The sequence below is a fragment of the Caenorhabditis remanei genome, chromosome IV (assembly GCF_010183535.1).
Source record: "Caenorhabditis remanei strain PX506 chromosome IV, whole genome shotgun sequence".
NCBI classification, from domain to species: Eukaryota; Metazoa; Nematoda; class Chromadorea; order Rhabditida; family Rhabditidae; genus Caenorhabditis; species Caenorhabditis remanei.
This window is the reverse complement of record NC_071331.1, coordinates 9861148-9878995: the sequence shown is the minus strand read 5'-3', so window position 1 is coordinate 9878995 and position 17848 is coordinate 9861148. Positions and strand designations below refer to the sequence as shown.

At 37.7% G+C, this 17848-nt stretch overlaps 4 protein-coding genes across 4 annotated transcripts; all 4 read left to right on the top strand.

Moving 5' to 3' along the window:
* Positions 1-359: 359 nt before the first annotated feature.
* GCK72_013086 (uncharacterized protein) lies at positions 360-1063 on the top strand (the record flags this gene model as incomplete). The annotated part of the gene is made up of 5 exons (XM_003100510.2): positions 360-408; positions 466-614; positions 659-736; positions 779-889; positions 971-1063. The coding sequence occupies 5 exons, from the start codon at positions 360-362 to the stop codon at positions 1061-1063; spliced, it is 480 nt and encodes a 159-aa protein (XP_003100558.2).
* Positions 1064-10373: 9310 nt separating this feature from the next.
* GCK72_013085 (uncharacterized protein) lies at positions 10374-12724 on the top strand (the record flags this gene model as incomplete). The annotated part of the gene is made up of 9 exons (XM_053729632.1): positions 10374-10422; positions 10469-10681; positions 10734-10888; positions 10934-11170; positions 11214-11368; positions 11413-11824; positions 12076-12174; positions 12221-12430; positions 12473-12724. 9 exons carry the CDS (start codon positions 10374-10376, stop codon positions 12722-12724), a joined length of 1782 nt encoding a protein of 593 aa, XP_053584404.1.
* A 702-nt stretch (positions 12725-13426) lies between these two features.
* Positions 13427-15400, top strand: GCK72_013084 (uncharacterized protein; the record flags this gene model as incomplete). The annotated part of the gene is made up of 9 exons (XM_053729631.1): positions 13427-13928; positions 14063-14163; positions 14208-14321; positions 14371-14622; positions 14666-14777; positions 14829-14901; positions 14948-15055; positions 15102-15275; positions 15322-15400. 9 exons carry the CDS (start codon positions 13427-13429, stop codon positions 15398-15400), a joined length of 1515 nt encoding a protein of 504 aa, XP_053584403.1.
* An 834-nt stretch (positions 15401-16234) lies between these two features.
* GCK72_013083 (uncharacterized protein) lies at positions 16235-17848 on the top strand (the record flags this gene model as incomplete). The annotated part of the gene is made up of 9 exons (XM_053729630.1): positions 16235-16376; positions 16511-16611; positions 16656-16769; positions 16819-17070; positions 17114-17225; positions 17277-17349; positions 17396-17503; positions 17550-17723; positions 17770-17848. The coding sequence occupies 9 exons, from the start codon at positions 16235-16237 to the stop codon at positions 17846-17848; spliced, it is 1155 nt and encodes a 384-aa protein (XP_053584402.1).

Below are 17848 nucleotides of genomic sequence, written 5' to 3'. Positions count from 1 at the left end.
AGCGAAGTTCCACTCCCAATGGATTCTTTTGATCCCCCACCACCACCACCACCAAGTTCTCCAAATGTTCCACCAGTTGATAAAATCCCTTATCCACAAACCATTCCACTTTTGGAAGATGCTTTCAAGAATCTGACTCTTGTTGGTACTATCAAACTCTACAAAGATTATTCTGGAAACCTTCACATTGCTTCTGGGTGATTCATATGCACTCAACCCTGTTACACAATCAATTATGAATCACGCGCACAAGACATTTTTCACTCCACCTAAATTTCGATCAACCTCAATTTCATTCTACCACCTTCCCTCTTTGTTGGAAGATTCTTCGCTATCGTTCTCGCTATAATTTGCTAAAAATGGAAATCCCACTCGTCCGCATGTCCTGGAAGACGATCGTTCCACTGGGTTAGTGCTTTGTGAAGGTTTCTCGAGTTTTTTGTATAAATATTTTTGAAATTCCAGACGAAAATTTGGCGGGAAAAGCACTATCCGTGTCGATGTGCCCAGTACCAGGCTGTCTGGGATGGGGAAATGTGTTGAGGCATAAGAATGCCTTCCACCGGACCGAGGAGGCCTGTCCGGTGGCGGCACATATGAGGAAACTTCGACAGGTAAATTTATAGATTTTTGCAGCTATAAAATTATCCAATTATAGCATTCGAGAAATCACCATCCCTTCATGGCGACAGCGGCACCACCAGCTCCACCACCACATCCAACTCTAGGCCTTCAGGTAAATTTTATTTTCTTGATATCTGAAAAATACTTATTCCAGGATGTGAAAATGGAGGAGGATATTGCTCTCCCGCCACCACCACCACCACCACCACACTTCACGCTGCCACCACCGCCAATCCAAATGCCGAACAATACGCCAGCCGAACCCGTAAGTATTTTTGTTAAAGATATTTGACTAATGTTATAGACTAATGCTATTTGATTAATGCTATAGATATGTTATTTACAGATCAGGCTGGCGTATATCACCACTCTATCTACGGGAGGCGCAATGTCATCAACCATGCTCGACTTCACGCAAACATTTCCCATAAATTCATAACTTGACTTCAATAAATTTGGTAGAGTTGAAAAATGTCTTGATTCCACAGCTTATTTTTCGAGGGGTGTATAAGGCACACTTAGGGGGTTAGGATGGGTGTTTTAGACACACTCAGGGGTTTGCGAGGGGTGTATAAGGCACCTTTTAAGGTTGCGAGGGGTGTTTAAGGCACACTCAGGCTTTTGATATCTGAGAGAGTGGGACGCAATGACATTTGGCGAGAGACGCAGAGAAAGGGGGAGCGGAGACGAGAGACGCGCCTGGCATGAGAGACACAAAGAAACAGTCGAGGGAGCGGGGGGCCCTGTCGGGTGTGAGAGACGCGCCTGGTAAGAGAGACGCAGAGACCCCCTCAGGGCGCCCACCGAGGGCGCCCTCTCGGCCGGCCGGGCGCTCGGTATATAAATATCATCTTACCCCTCAGTCTAGGTTACACAGTTGGCGCACCCGGTTGTGTGTCCAACCGGCGGTCGGCTCCCCTCCGCAGGTTCGACACCCACCCGGGGCTCTAATTGACTTTCCAAAAAATCTGAAATTGCTGAAATTGCTGAAATTGCTGAAAATTCTGAAATTGCTGAAAATCTGAAATTCTGAAATTCTGAAAATCTGAAAATCTGAAAATCTGAAACTGCTGAAATGTCTTTAAGGATAGGCACCTCATAGGGACCTCATTAATCGGGACCTCACCTCATTAAGGATAGGCACATCATTAATGATAGGCGTGAAGGATAGACTACAGAGTGGGAGAGTGTGTGAGGTGGAGAGACGCAGAGAATAAGCCCCGCCCCTTCCCCAACTACAAAGTGAGAGAGTGTGTGAGATGGAGAGACGCAGAGACATGACTACAAACTACAAAAGTTCGCCTTATATTCCCCCATACTTCTCTCTGACTAATAAAAGTTTGAAAATGTAGCTGATGTCATCTGTGTGAAACAGTGAACAAAATACGAAAAAAAGTAGAAATCAACCAAAAAATGACCACTGAAGAAATGTTCACAGATTTCTGTCAGTTTTAAAACAAAAAATCGTGAAAAAGATCGATTCCGTTTCCATTTTTTGATGAGATGAGGACAAGAGATAGCCACCGAAATCGTCTAATTCTCACAGGTATTCCTCATTTTTCTTTCTCTTTTTTCTCTCTCACTTTTTGACTTTTTCCATCTCTTCTCTCAAGAAGTTTAGTTCACCTTTTGTTATCATGTTGCATTTCATTTATTTGATATCAATTCGATTGTCGAGGGGGGGGGGGTGTCTTCTTTGGGATGTTGTTGATGACGGGGCTGATGCTGGTAGATGAAGATGTACTGAAAGAAAAAACGGAGATTTTAGTTCATATAGCGGTGAATGGAGCAAATGCTTTCCAGGGCAAAATGTTAAGGCAATTATACAAAACTGTGGAGCAGTTCTCAGGAAAAACATTAAAAGTCCCCCAACATGACGAGGAACTTAACAGTCTGGAAACAGTTTTTTTTTGTTTTTAGTTGAAATTATTTAACTGTAGAGGGTTTCACGGTCTTTTCGGTCGGCCCATAATTTCAAATATGTAAAACTCATTAAAAAATCTGAAGAGCTCTTTATATAGTTTATAATTTTTTAACGAATTCTTTCTGAATATAGGAGCAAGAATAAATAATCAGGAACAGGAGTGTGGAATCAAATTATATATTTTTGATTGAAGTTCAAAGAGTGATCGGAGATTTGTCAAAAAAACTCCCAATGAAATCCACAAAATCACTCATTATTTTATGCCGTTTCGAAACAGTTTTTTAAGCCAAAAAATTCAAAAAAGGCCTATTCCTCCGTTTAAACCAATTTCAAACCATTTTTTGATACTGAAAACTATTATCTTCATTTGGTTTCATATGCAAATACGAAAATATTAAATTCATAATTCTAGTCAATTAGAAACCAGCTAGATGAAACAGAAAATACTGATTGCGAAAACGGACTTTGTCAACAGAAAGTCCAGATAATTGTTCATGAAATTCAAAATTAGGTAGATTACATTTGGGTTGTGCAATTTGGAGAAATTCGCACAAACGGATGTTGGAATTAAAACAAAAGCGACTTTTCTTCGGAAGTTGTAAGAATTAAAGTTGAAGCAGTTTTTTACAACAAAAAAAACTATTCACAGTTTCATCGAAAAGAGAAAAAACATGAATTTAGCAAGAAATGCTCTTTGCACGATTGGAGAAATTTATTTTAATTTAAAGAAGAGCGCTATTCCAACAGTAACTGAAATATTCTTGCATTTTTATGATAATTTTGAAACAGAAATATTTATTGAAAAAAGCGTCAACGTCACCCCCAATCAATTTTTGCATGAAACTATTCCGGAGGAAATATGAACGGGTCTCTCTTTTTGGATATAGACGGAAATGAAGTGGAGAGAGAGAATGAGATATATTGAAGAGAAGAAAATGGATATTCAGGAGATTTAGAGAAAAAGGAGAGACGATTTTGAGCAAATACAAACGAAGGGATCGAGCATTCAAGAGGAAGAAAGAGCAATGGAGAGGAGGAGTAGACAATTGTGTCTCTTTTTTGGGAGAATGAAAAAATATGAATTGAGGAGGTGGCGGATACTTGAAAGAGGAAAGAACAACAGAACACATGTATGAGAGTGTTGTGTTAATTGGAGTTTGGTGGGGAATAATATTTTATGTGTGTTTCACCAAAATTTCAAATAACCGAGAGCTGATTTCGAGGTGCTTCTGTAGTTATTGGGGCATTTTGCGCTGAAACTCGAGTGAACTGACAAAGTTAAGTATTTGAACAGTGAATCGAGTGATAAAAAATACTTGAAAATTATTTTTGGCGTGTTAAAATTAAATTTAAAAAACATTCCACGGGACCGGCAAAATTTTTCTCTCGGCCCGGTCCGTCAAATGACAAGTATGTCCACAAAGAAACAATTGGCAAGATATCAAAATATGACATCTCCTCTCACTTAAGAAGTAATCCACAACTTTTTTTACAGATCGGTTTTATGTATGTTTACTATTTTTAAGAAAGATAAATGTTTTAATTCTTCTTCGAAGAAAATTCTTTAAACCGAAAGGACCACGGGCATACGCATAAATAAAAGTGGTGAACGTCTCTGGAACAGATGAAACGAAAAATGCAGAGTTTTTTTTTTCTCAATTTTTTCTTTCTGCATGCGCCATATTTGACGACAATTTTTGAAAAAAGGAATCGGCTGAAAACTGACATTTTTCCGTCACTGGAACGAGAAAAATGAAAAGAAAAAACGGAATAGTTTGAACATAATTAGCAGACTTGCAAGATTCCGGGCCGGCCCGCCGGCCCGGCCCGGCCCGGCCCGGTTTTGGCCCGGCCCGGCCCGGCCCGATCGGGCCGGGCCGGGCCGGGCCGAGAAAGCTCCGGCCCGGCCCGGCCCGGTCGGCCCGGATTTGAATTTTTGAACTTTTTTCACTACAATTTTTTGTCCAAAAATTTATTTTCTGAAAATTTTTCATATTTTTCCTCAAGTATATTTTTCAAAAACCTTCGAAGCCTACAAAAAATTGTTTTTAAAAAATATTTTTCAAAAAAAATCGGGAAATTTTCGAAAAAAAAATTTGAATTTTTTCAGTACTGAACTTCCGGGCCGACCGGGCCGGGCCGGGCCGGGCCGGGCCCTGGAAATTTTCATTCCGGCCCGGCCCGGCCCGGCCCGGCCCGGCCCGTTGCAAGTCTGATAATTAGTACTTCCAACAATTTTTAACACCAATTTTCGGTCATGGTGCAATTTTTCCGAGCACAGATTTATTTTTTCGATTTTCAAAAATCACTCGAAATTTATCAAATTTTTCATGAGGAACAATAATCCAACAGTCAATTTCAAAATCTTTACCCAATCGTTGGAACAGTAAAATTAATTAAACTTGACTGTTTTTGTATTTTTTTACTAGTTGCTATGCACCGTTGGAAACTTTACGAGAATCACACATAGATGCTTAGCTTTATCGATTTTTTTTGTCAAAATTGTGGAATTACATGAGCATTGTCTTAATCAACTAGTCCTTTCCCCCCGCAACTATCCATTTTTCGGTTTAGCCCCCTAATGTACCTTATCTGACCCCCGGTCTTTTTTCTTGTACATTAGAAATGGATTGAGGAGTTAAAGAAACAAATACATATCAAATAGACTGAGTATACATAGTACTTGAAGCTGAAGAAAAATTTTACAAATTGTTTCAGAGTCCGCCACACCATATCAAATACAAAAGTTGATAAACACAGCCAGACGGGAAGTAATCTTTGCCTGTCTAGTGGCAACTCTTCCCGGATGCAGGAATATAAATAAAATATCAATCTAAATAATCATTGAAAACGCTTCCTTATTTCTTTTCTTCTTCCCATCTCCAAGTTGCTACCTTTCTCAAGTGGACTTCCCTCTCTCGGACTGTCTATGAGAGATGATGCCGCTTATAAATGTTTGCATAACCAACTGGGGAAATATCGAAAACGAATTGGATTGAGGTGGTGATCAGACTAGATCTGTTGGGAAGCTTACGCTAGAATGGTTGAAAAATTGGTTCACACAGAAGTTGTAAATCTGACATTGAAATTTCATTTACAAATGGATTCAAGCATTCAATAAAAACCTATGGATAATATGTAAACTTGTTGGAATAGAAAATGTTTTTTTTTTCTGAAAAATTAGTTTTTACATAAGTTTTCTGCTTGAACTGATTGAAATAGGAACCTAAATTTGAAATTCTAAGAATGGTGTATAAAAAACGTGTTTCATGTTCATTCCCTAATGAAACATTAGATTTTCGAAAACATTGTTACTAGGTACCAAGTTTCATTACTTTTATCATCAAAGAAAAATCTAGTTCAAAAATTGATGATTCCCAAGTGTTATTTCGATGAAAAATTTTTTGTGCGAAATTGGAACCCAACTGGTAAGGGACTTTGAAAATTTTGGCCAAAAAATAGTTTTTCCAAAATTTCAAATAATGTCACTTCATGGTAAAATAAGTACAGGACAATAAAAATTCCCAAAAAGCGTTCAAATAATGATGAAACTGTCCATCCAGGAAAAACAAAAAATAAAAAAACCAAAATGCCTGGCATGGGGTCGATCCCTTCCCCCTTCCATCAACAACTCAACGCACATCCCCTCGGCCACTCGGCCAGTCGAAAACGTGGCAAGGGAGGGAAATCACATTTTGGGAACTGTTGAAAAGTGAGGAAATGAGGTTTACTGTGTTAAATCTGAGCCTAACTTTGAGAGCCCATAATTCAGAGCAGAGTGTCGGGCGGATTCCAATATTTTGTGGGAGCTCTATTGGAGTGGTCCTTGACCTCCCACCAAAGTTTTATCAAATTCCAAACTTGCAAGTGCTTGGGGTTCCCTTGTCAAGTAATTTTGAAAAGTTATAGGTGATCCCACTTATTAAGGCTTGCATTGCTAGTTGTGGAAATATTGGAAATAAGAGAAGTTGCGAACGAATCTTTCAGAAAAAGTTAATAAATTGCAGTTTTGAAACAGAATTTTCGAAACAAAAGCAATTCGGGGTTTCGGCCTATTGGAAGTCCAATAATAACATGAAAAAAAAAAGAATTGCTGGAACCGAAAATTTTTTTAGAACAGTTACGAATGTACAGTAACTAGGTTCTAATTAACAATCCCACTTGTTTTAAATTTGGAAAAAAAGAATTTTCCCGTGAATGGTGTGCCGTTAAGAAAAAGAGAGAACTGATACTCGGTCAACTTATTCGAGGCCAAAAAATAAACTGAAGCTGAAAAACGAAGAAATGCCTATTATTGTTTTTTAAATGAATAATTTTCATAATTATGCTATACTGAAACGTTGTTTTTTATCTGAAAACATTGGAAACCTGGTCCTATTAAGAATCAGATGAAATTGCCCCATAAGTGCTATGTAAGTATAGAAATTTTGGTACTTGAGAAAAATGCAAATTTGGAGTTGTGCATATTAAAAGAGAATTGAAGAGAATTGAAAGAACTGAACATTGAAAGTATGAAAAAATCTCGGAAATTAAGGTTCTGTAACAGGGATTTTATAATTATTGATTACATTCAGAACGAATCTTTTATTGGAACTGATAGACATCATCGGAGTAAACTTTCGTGAAGTGTTTTGTTTGCAAACCACAGCGTAACCTCTCAAAAAAGGAATTCTCAAAATAGGCTGCGCCCTCTTTCATTTGTCTCGGGTATGTATTCCTTCATGTACAATAAAATCAAAAAGATTTGATAGATGTTCATTTAATGTTGGTAGTGAAACCTTAATTAATAATTTAAAGAAAACAACACCGCAAAATGTTATCCATTCAGAAAACGGAATAAAAACATAAAATGGAATTCTATAAACAAGATCGCTGAAATACTAAAAAAGTTTGACTCAATTTATAATGCAAAATTTACAGTTTCGGTTACATGATTTTACTAACTGGTTTCCAGAAAGTTTAATATGCCGAGAATATTGACTCAAAAGATTTACAGTATCACAAAATCAGAACTGGTCAGTTTCCAGGATAGTACTTGGGTTTTCATACGAACCTTGTGTGTTTCAGTGACTGTTTTTCCATTTAAAAAAGAAGCATTCAACAGTTTCCTAACTTTTCAGCAATTATTTGGATATCCCCACATTTCATATAAGAAGTATTTGAAAACGTCCATTTATTTTTGAAGATGATTAACAGAAACCCACATGTGAGCAAGAAAAAAACAATCATAAAACAGTTTAAAAAAAACGTCTCCATTGAATGCATATCCTCCAAATCGGCAGTGTATATTGGAGTGGAAACCATGTGTTGATAGAGAGAAAAGAGAATAAAAGAGCGACAACAAATATGTCAAGAACCATTAGGCACCCAGTCGGCCGAGACTCTCTTATCCCCTCTCTTGATTGGATTCAATCACTTTTCACCCGCTCTCGCTCAAATACAACTATTAGCATTGGGACAGTTGGAAGCAGAGAAGGAGGAGGAGGAGGAGACATGAGTTTTATGGATACTTGGAAATATGAAAAGTTTTTCTGATTTAGCATTCTTGTAAGTACAACTAGTCCATCTTCTGACAATAATATATCAGTAATGCTATTTTGTTCTGGAAACTTATTGTTAGGGCATTGGATTTATGATCGAGCATAATGTTGGTGCGCCGTGATTGTTGCCACTGTGAAAACTCGTATTTCTTGAGGCCTACTGCTCAATAAGTACTTTGAATTAACCATTTTCATCCATACACTGACAACTTACGGTTTCATGTGTTTTGTTTCAGCACCTCCCGAAAAATTCGAAGTGCTTACAACACAGCTCTTATGTTCTAAATTGGAAAGTAATGAATAAAAACCAGGAAGAAAGTTGATTTATGTTTAGAAAAAAATCATGAATCATGTTTCAATGGCGTTAGAAATATCGGACTCATTTAAGTGGGTTCGTTAGTGTCGAAGATATTGTTTTGTTTCAGATATTGCTCCATCACACTCACTTTTGTCGACCATTATCAAAATGTGATCCAACCACAATATTTTTAACTTTCTGGCTTATCAAGAATTCTCGTGAAATAAAAGAAAAGGTTGCATAAAATAAATAAAATGACGGAGACATGAATGTATTTCGATTATTGAACATTCAATAAAAATGAAAATAAGCTTCCTGGTTTTGTTGGCATTGAAAATCAAATCTCCAGCTTTGAAGATGGATTTGAAATGGTTTCAAACGGGAGATTTATGAAAATTTCACAAAAAAATTGGGAAAAGGGTAGTTTTTACCAGACTTGCAAGATTCCGGGCCGGCCCGGCCCGCCGGCCCGGCCCGGTGGGCCCGGATTTGAATTTTTGAACTTTTTTCACTACAATTTTTTGTCCAAAAATTTATTTTCTGAAAATTTTTCATATTTTTCCTGAAGTATATTTTTCAAAAACCTTCGAAACCTACAAAAAATTGTTTTTAAGAAATATTTTTCAAAAAAATCTGGAAATTTTCGAAAAAAAAATTTGAATTTTTTTCAGTACTGAACTTCCGGGCCGACCGGGCCGGCCCGGCCCGGCCCGGCCCGGTGGGCCCGGATAGGCTTTCCATCCGGACGGGCGTTTCTGCGGGCGGCCCTCGCCCGCCCGGGCGGCGACCCGCCCGTGCCCGCCCTAGCCCGCCCTATGGTAGACTGGCGTGATAAAATTGGTCTCTTTAATTTATTTTTTGCACAGTTTCAATCGTAGTTTGTCAAAAAAAACCTATAGCACTGTCTTCCTAATAAAAAAAAAGAAAACAAAAAGTTTGCAGCAAAAAAGTTTGAACTCGGGAGCAGGGCTGGGCATTGTTTGAGAGGTCAAATAAATTGTTTGACCAAATAATGTTTGAATATTTTTTCCAAATAATTTATTTGATCAAATAATATTTGAATTTGTTTTTCAAATAGTTTATTTGACCAAACCTTATTTGAAATTTTTTCTCAAATAATCAAATAATTTCAAACAATTTCAAACAACTCGAGAAAATGTTTAATTGCCAACAAAATCAGTAAAAAGAACAAAAAACAGTTGGTCATATTTTAAAACACGTAGAAATCAAGGAAACATGCTATTTTCGTAAAATTTTCCGTCCTGAAAGACTTTCTTGAGTTCGAAGTAATTATTTTTCCCCTAACCTTTCGGCAGTTTGAAGAGAAAAGTTATCATTAATGATACAAAAAAATCGGTTTCAAATTATTTCAAAAATTTCAAATAATTTGGTCAAATAATTTTATTTGATATGACATTGTCAAACATTGTTTGGTCAAACAATTTATTTGAAAAAAAAGTTCAAATAATTATTTGAAACAATTTATTTGACTTTTACCCCAAATTTCAAATAATTCAAATAATCAAACAAATAATTTGCCCAGCCCTGCTCGGGAGGAGCAGATTCAAAAACAAGATTGTTAACCACTAGGCCAAGCCTTCGCTTGAAAAGAGAGAAGCTCGGTAAACGCGTTCAACTTTCTGCAGCAATTTAGAGGTTCTGGCGACTTTCTGGAGAAATTTGGCATGGTCCTCTGACTTTCTACAGCTAGTTGAACTACGGTAGGCGTACGACCTGATTGTCGGTCTCTATACTCGCAACTTTCTGCAGCAACTTGAAACCTCTCCTCTCTTTCGGGGATATCGTGTGGGTGCCCCCGACTTTCTGTAGCAACTTTAAAGCGAAGCGTGTCCGCGTTGCGTGCTTCTGAGCTTTTTTTCATGAGATTTTTCTAATTTTTTTTTCCGTTTTAAACCGATTTCGTTATTTTTTTGTTGGTTTTCTGACTTTAACTTAAACGGATCTTGTTTTCAGCACAAGGAAAGTCATGGAACAGAAACTCCGAAGAGTCGACAGAATTTCATCAAAACGATTGCGTTAGTTGGTGGAAGTTATACTAATTTGTAACCAACAAATTTACAGAAGCTGAATGGAGTCATTTATTCGTTGACCAAGAAGAAAAACGAATGAAAATAGACGTGGGTAGAGTAGACAAAATTCCTGCACCTTCAGAGCAAAATTCTAACAATTATGATAGCAATGTGGATGAAAAGAATTCGGTCGACATAGAAATGTGGGAAGCATCTAACGGAGACGATAGTGTTGAGTCAGAGAATAATGATTGTGAATTCACAGGTATACAATTCTAATTCTATTTAACTAATGCATCAGAAATTTGTAATTGCAGATGAAAACAGTGAAGCGCCGGTTATTAATGAATGGGATCGAGAAGATGCTCTTAATTTCATTGGATCAGTTTTCTTATACAATAAAGTCAGTAAAACAATAGGAAAAGACATTTTTCAAATCTCCAATATTTTAAAGAATCAACCCGAAATTCAGGTAATTCACTTTTTTTCCTAATCTCAGCTAAAATATTGATTCCAGATTCAAGATGTATGGAAAGTTGTTGATCATTGGAGTGATCAAGAAACTCGAATTTATGCTTTTTGTGGTACCTGTAGCACAGTTCTTCTGGACAGTAAGAAATGTGGAAATGTAGGATGTTCTCGATATTCGTTATCTCAAGCAAATGTAGCAAGTTCCAAAATGATCGTAACATTTTCCATCAGAAAACAAGTGGAAGATCTTCTTAGCAATGGATCATTCGATGATACACTTCTGGTGAGTAATTTTCCACTTATCAAAGAGTGTAAAGTTTTTTCAGAATCGTGGATTAAAGAGCTCATCATTGTCCTCTAGACTCTGCGATACACCACAATATAAAGAGCGAATATCGGAATGTGAAACCAAATACCCTGATTACATTACATTACTTTTAACAATGAATACCGATGGATTCAGAAAACGTGGAAACTCTAGGTTTGACTGAAATAACCTTGTGTTTAATACAATTTTTGTTGCAGAGGAGAAGTATGGCCAGTTTTTTTGGCTCCCAGCGATGTTTCTATGAAAAAGAGTTCCTTTGAAGATTATCGTCCGGAAATCGTGATGATGTCAGCAATCATGCTAACGACTAACAAGCCTAATGATTCGGATTTTTCGAGTATTTTTGAACGTCTCAAAAACGAAATCGACGATACAACTAAAAACCCTATTCATGTTTTAATCAGAAATGTGAATTACAAAGTACGACTTGAAATCTATCAATGTGTATTAGATATGGACGCTAGCAAAAAGATTTACGGGTATCCTTGTTGGCAGTCATATGAGGGCTGCTCAAGATGCTCTGTTCGCGGTTCTCGAGAACGAACGAAAAAGGGAAGTATGATTTGTTGGTTCACACAAAGGGAGACAGTGATCGTATTTATCCTGAAAGTGAGTTGTTGGAAGAGTAATTGTGCTGTAACTTTGTTCTCAGATGTGAAGAAAACAAGTCTCCCTCCTCCCTGGAAACATGGTTATGACGGCTTACATCTAATTTATGAAGGAAGTAGTCGGGACATGTTAAAGGAGTTATTGGGAAAAGGCGGAAAATTGATGCATGATATCAATCAAAGCGAGAGGAAACGGTGGGAAGTCCGTATAGATAATCGTCTGTTTTATAATCTACAATGTTGTGTTTTTAGAATGTTCTAAACAGCTCCAGTGTTCCCAAAGGCCGCTCATCGACAAGTCTAATCGATCCTATTATTCTCAACAGTAGAACAGGAAGAGAAGTGCAAGAGGTTGACTATCAGTTGATAATATCAGAAATAAAGTTATGTATTCCAGATGTACAACCAAGCTCTTCCAACATTGTTGATTTGCTGTGAAAGAGCAGACACCTGGCAAGCCGCCGTATTATTTCACTGGCTTCTCACCAGAATGGCGACAAGTCCGTTTTTAAACATCTCAGACTGTAACTTCTTAGAAAGCTTGTCTCAAGTGATACGGAATTTGTTGGGAATCGCGTACCCTTTACTATACACAATGAAGCTTCACGTAAGTTCGTCATGTTTTACAGCCCTGAAAAACTTGTTCTAGATTATCCTGGATCACATGGTTCCAAATATAAGATTCGAAGGCAGCCCATTGATATCAAGCGCTGCTCCATTTGAACGTCTCAACCAATCACTTGGACGAAACACAGATGTTTATACAACGCGATCTCTTATCGACATGACAACAAAGTTCATGGCGTCGCATCGGGCTAACTATTATTGTGAGAAAGCTGTCGCAAAAACAGGATCGCCTGTCCTTTATCGCCTGTCCTTATACAATGAGAGCGATATCTGAAATGTTTCGTCAAGGAAATGCAGCGTGTAAAAAGTTGGATGAAAACGAATTACATGAAAAAGAAAAGGATGCTTTGAGGAATCATGTTTCGCAGATTTCTCATTTTGTGTAAGAAACAAAACCAAGGTTATTTTGTTATATGAAACAAATAATTTTCAGGAATTCCGTTCAAGTCAAGAGCAAAACGTATTCTACCAGGACGCATTGAGAGGAGAAAATTGCAAAGGATTGTTACGTGTACTCAATGGGAAATAATGAAACACTAGAATTCGGGAGCGTTGAAAGAATTTTCGTGCAACATGACGGAAAAACTTATCTTCTTATACAAAAATTCGAAACCGAGAATCCATTTTCGAAATTGTTTGGATGGGCGGAGAACCACCCACGTTTTCATTGTGTGATGAGAGAATTCGATACTTTCAATACATTTTTCCGGAAGATTGTTGGAACAACTTACAAGATTGCAAGCACTTCTTCTCTCGAAGGATACATTTCCCTGTTGGAAACTAACGGAAATTCTTACTTCTCTAGATTTTAATGTTAATAATTGTTGAAATAATAATTTTTGATTACCCAATAACACGTGAGACGAATGACGTTACATTTGTAGAATTATTTGAATTTTCGTGAAATTGGTTCAAGCCACTTGTCTATGAGAAACTTTTTTGTCTAATTGTTAATTGATCGTAAATCGTTCAGAACATGTCTGGAAGAGGTGCATCGCAGCGAGGAAGACCAAGAAATGTCAAAAACTTGAGGGGGAGTGAAGAAGAAAGGAACAAGATTCTCAATATCGAAGAAACTCCTCGAAGAATCATTAGAAACACTCGATTTGGAGAAAGAGGAACAAAACGGCCAATTCAAACCTTCAAACAAGAAGATACATTTGTTAATCCACGCATTTCTACTATTCAAAAGAAAACAAAAATGCCTCATCCTCGCAATTATTTGAAAAAAGAAAATGTTAGTTATCAAGATGTAGACATGAGTAGCAACTCCGCTTACCAACCATATGACATCGATAACACTTTTGAAACAGTCGGTGAAAAGAATTATGCAATCATGAATTCTGTCAATTTTGCACAACAAACACCACTTGGAAACTTTAACAACTACAGCCAATTGGAACCAGAATATCAATACGAGATGCAAGAGACAGGAGCATTGGATGAGGAAGAAATGGATTTTAATTTCGATCATACAAGTCCTTCCGTTCAGAAAACCAGCCAGATCTCGCCAAAAAAGTTTAGCATTTCAAAACATCTTGAAACCAGTAAAACAGGATTTACTGATATGGGTAAGCTTTTGTTCCAAATAAATGCTCAGTTTTTGTTCCAGAAATGCTGGAGAAAGCTGTTCAAGAACAAAGTGTGTTAAACATCGGAAAGGCAGCACGACAAGGCATTTCAAAAGGAACTATCAGTGAAGTTCAACTTGAAGTGAGCTTGAATTCATAATCAATTGATATATAAGTGTTTTACAGGAATTCTGTAGAAATACTCGTCGTCCAAACATCCCATTATTCGGATTTTTTCAAGAATCAGAAAATAGTACTTCAGATGAACAAGCTTCGTTGAGAATGGGTCAGATGATGATTGTAAGGATTGAAGAAACCTCAACTTTCTTTTCAACAATAAAACTTTTAGATGAAAATGTCAACTACAGATGTTCGTAAAATTGAAAGCGTACAAGCGTCACTAAATTCGCTTTCAGCGAATTTCGCTAAACACACAAAAGTTGGATATATCAAGCAACAAAAGATGTCTCGCGAATACGAAACCCCAGGTGTAGAAGGATTCAAAGGAATCAACCTATCCCGTCTGTATAATACATCAACACTTATTGGAAATGATGCTCTGACTCAATTAACAAACTTTTATCAGAAAGTTTTCAAAATGGTAACAAAATAATTAAATAATCTAAACCTATTGATGGTTTCAGTTTTTCCACCCATCATACACCATCTGGACATACAGCTTCCGTCCAGCTACCGTCAGACTGACAGATAAACATTTCCGTGAATTCCCTCTACAAATTTCAGACACATTAACAGGTGAGGTGTTTGAAAACTGTCTGTGCTACTTTTTAAATTCATGAACTTTAGAGTTCGGTCTCGATATTGCTGGCTTGCATCTTCCTCAAGAACTTCTCGATGGAGATATCAGTGCGAACCATCCGTAAGGATGAAATTATATTTTTTTAAAGAATTATCACTATTTCTAGATTTTTGCAAAGTCTCCTCATTGAAGACCCTGTCACGGAAATCAAAAGAAGAAGAAGAGAACGTGAAAAAGCTATTTTCACTGCTGTTTGTGCTATCGGAAGAACCCTGTAGGTTCTATCAAAATTTTATATTCACTTCAAAAAATTTTTTCAGAAAAAATCTTCGTGCATATCATTTCGACATCGAGAAAAGCTGCCTCATAAACTGTCCAAACGGGAAAAATTGCAAAGATCACTTAATGTGGGAGCAGCTAAAGACAGTTCGCCTTCAAAATAGAAACAACGGAGTGAGCACAAACGAAGCCGATCCTCGAGAAATCCTTTCCAAGTGAGGAATAGTTTGTTATATTCAAAGCAAACAAAAATGTTTCCAGATTCGCTTCAATGAAAAATCCGTCTAGCACTTCTCCAGTTGCCAGTTCAAGCTCATCTACAGTTGCCCACAAACATTAATAATTGAAGTCACTCTCATGACTCGTAAATTTCGTTTTTCAATTGTTTCTCTCTTTAATTTAATAAAATTGTTTTTCATTTCATTGTTTCGTAATATTGGGAGGGTTTGATGATTGGCATCACTTTCTGCAGCATGTCTGCCGACTTTCTGCAGCATCTCTGGCAACTTTCTGTTGATGGTTTACATACTGTCGCCAGAGATGCTGCAGAAAGTCGGCAGACATGCTGCAGAAAGTTGAACGCGTTTACCGAGAGGGAAAGGGGGGCGAAGAAAGGAGGGTGTCACGCAAAGAAAAGAGAGGCGGTAGGGCCGCCTTAGGGCGGGTCGCCGCCCGCCCTAGGGCGGGTCGGGTGGGCATTTCGCCGCCTGGATGGAAAGCCTAGGCCCGGATTTGAATTTTTGAACTTTTTTCACTACAATTTTTTGTCCAAAAATTTATTTTCTGAAAATTTTTCATATTTTTCCTCAAGTATATTTTTCAAAAACCTTCGAAACCTACAAAAAATTGTTTTAAAAAAAAATTTTACAAAAAAAAATCGGGAAATTTTCGAAAAAAAAATTGAATTTTTTTCAGTAATGAACTTCCGGGCCGACCGGGCCGGCCCGGCCCGGCCCGGCCCGGTGGGCCCGGATAGGCTTTCCATCCGGACGGGCGTTTCTGCGGGCGGCCCTCGCCCGCCCGGGCGGCGACCCGCCCGTGCCCGCCCTAGCCCACCGGGCCGGGACCTAGAAGTTTTCATTCCGGCCCGGCCCGGCCCGGTAGCAACTCCGCTTACCAACCATATGACATCGATAACACTTTTGAAACAGTCGGTGAAAAGAATTATGCAATCATGAATTCTGTCAATTTTGCACAACAAACACCACTTGGAAACTTTAACAACTACAGCCAATTGGAACCAGAATATCAATACGAGATGCAAGAGACAGGAGCATTGGATGAGGAAGAAATGGATTTTAATTTCGATCATACAAGTCCTTCCGTTCAGAAAACCAGCCAGATCTCGCCAAAAAAGTTTAGCATTTCAAAACATCTTGAAACCAGTAAAACAGGATTTACTGATATGGGTAAGCTTTTGTTCCAAATAAATGCTCAGTTTTTGTTCCAGAAATGCTGGAGAAAGCTGTTCAAGAACAAAGTGTGTTAAACATCGGAAAGGCAGCACGACAAGGCATTTCAAAAGGAACTATCAGTGAAGTTCAACTTGAAGTGAGCTTGAATTCATAATCAATTGATATATAAGTGTTTTACAGGAATTCTGTAGAAATACTCGTCGTCCAAACATCCCATTATTCGGATTTTTTCAAGAATCAGAAAATAGTACTTCAGATGAACAAGCTTCGTTGAGAATGGGTCAGATGATGATTGTAAGGATTGAAGAAACCTCAACTTTCTTTTCAACAATAAAACTTTTAGATGAAAATGTCAACTACAGATGTTCGTAAAATTGAAAGCGTACAAGCGTCACTAAATTCGCTTTCAGCGAATTTCGCTAAACACACAAAAGTTGGATATATCAAGCAACAAAAGATGTCTCGCGAATACGAAACCCCAGGTGTAGAAGGATTCAAAGGAATCAACCTATCCCGTCTGTATAATACATCAACACTTATTGGAAATGATGCTCTGACTCAATTAACAAACTTTTATCAGAAAGTTTTCAAAATGGTAACAAAATAATTAAATAATCTAAACCTATTGATGGTTTCAGTTTTTCCACCCATCATACACCATCTGGACATACAGCTTCCGTCCAGCTACCGTCAGACTGACAGATAAACATTTCCGTGAATTCCCTCTACAAATTTCAGACACATTAACAGGTGAGGTGTTTGAAAACTGTCTGTGCTACTTTTTAAATTCATGAACTTTAGAGTTCGGTCTCGATATTGCTGGCTTGCATCTTCCTCAAGAACTTCTCGATGGAGATATCAGTGCGAACCATCCGTAAGGATGAAATTATATTTTTTTAAAGAATTATCACTATTTCTAGATTTTTGCAAAGTCTCCTCATTGAAGACCCTGTCACGGAAATCAAAAGAAGAAGAAGAGAACGTGAAAAAGCTATTTTCACTGCTGTTTGTGCTATCGGAAGAACCCTGTAGGTTCTATCAAAATTTTATATTCACTTCAAAAAATTTTTTCAGAAAAAATCTTCGTGCATATCATTTCGACATCGAGAAAAGCTGCCTCATAAACTGTCCAAACGGGAAAAATTGCAAAGATCACTTAATGTGGGAGCAGCTAAAGACAGTTCGCCTTCAAAATAGAAACAACGGAGTGAGCACAAACGAAGCCGATCCTCGAGAAATCCTTTCCAAGTGAGGAATAGTTTGTTATATTCAAAGCAAACAAAAATGTTTCCAGATTCGCTTCAATGAAAAATCCGTCTAGCACTTCTCCAGTTGCCAGTTCAAGCTCATCTACAGTTGCCCACAAACATTAA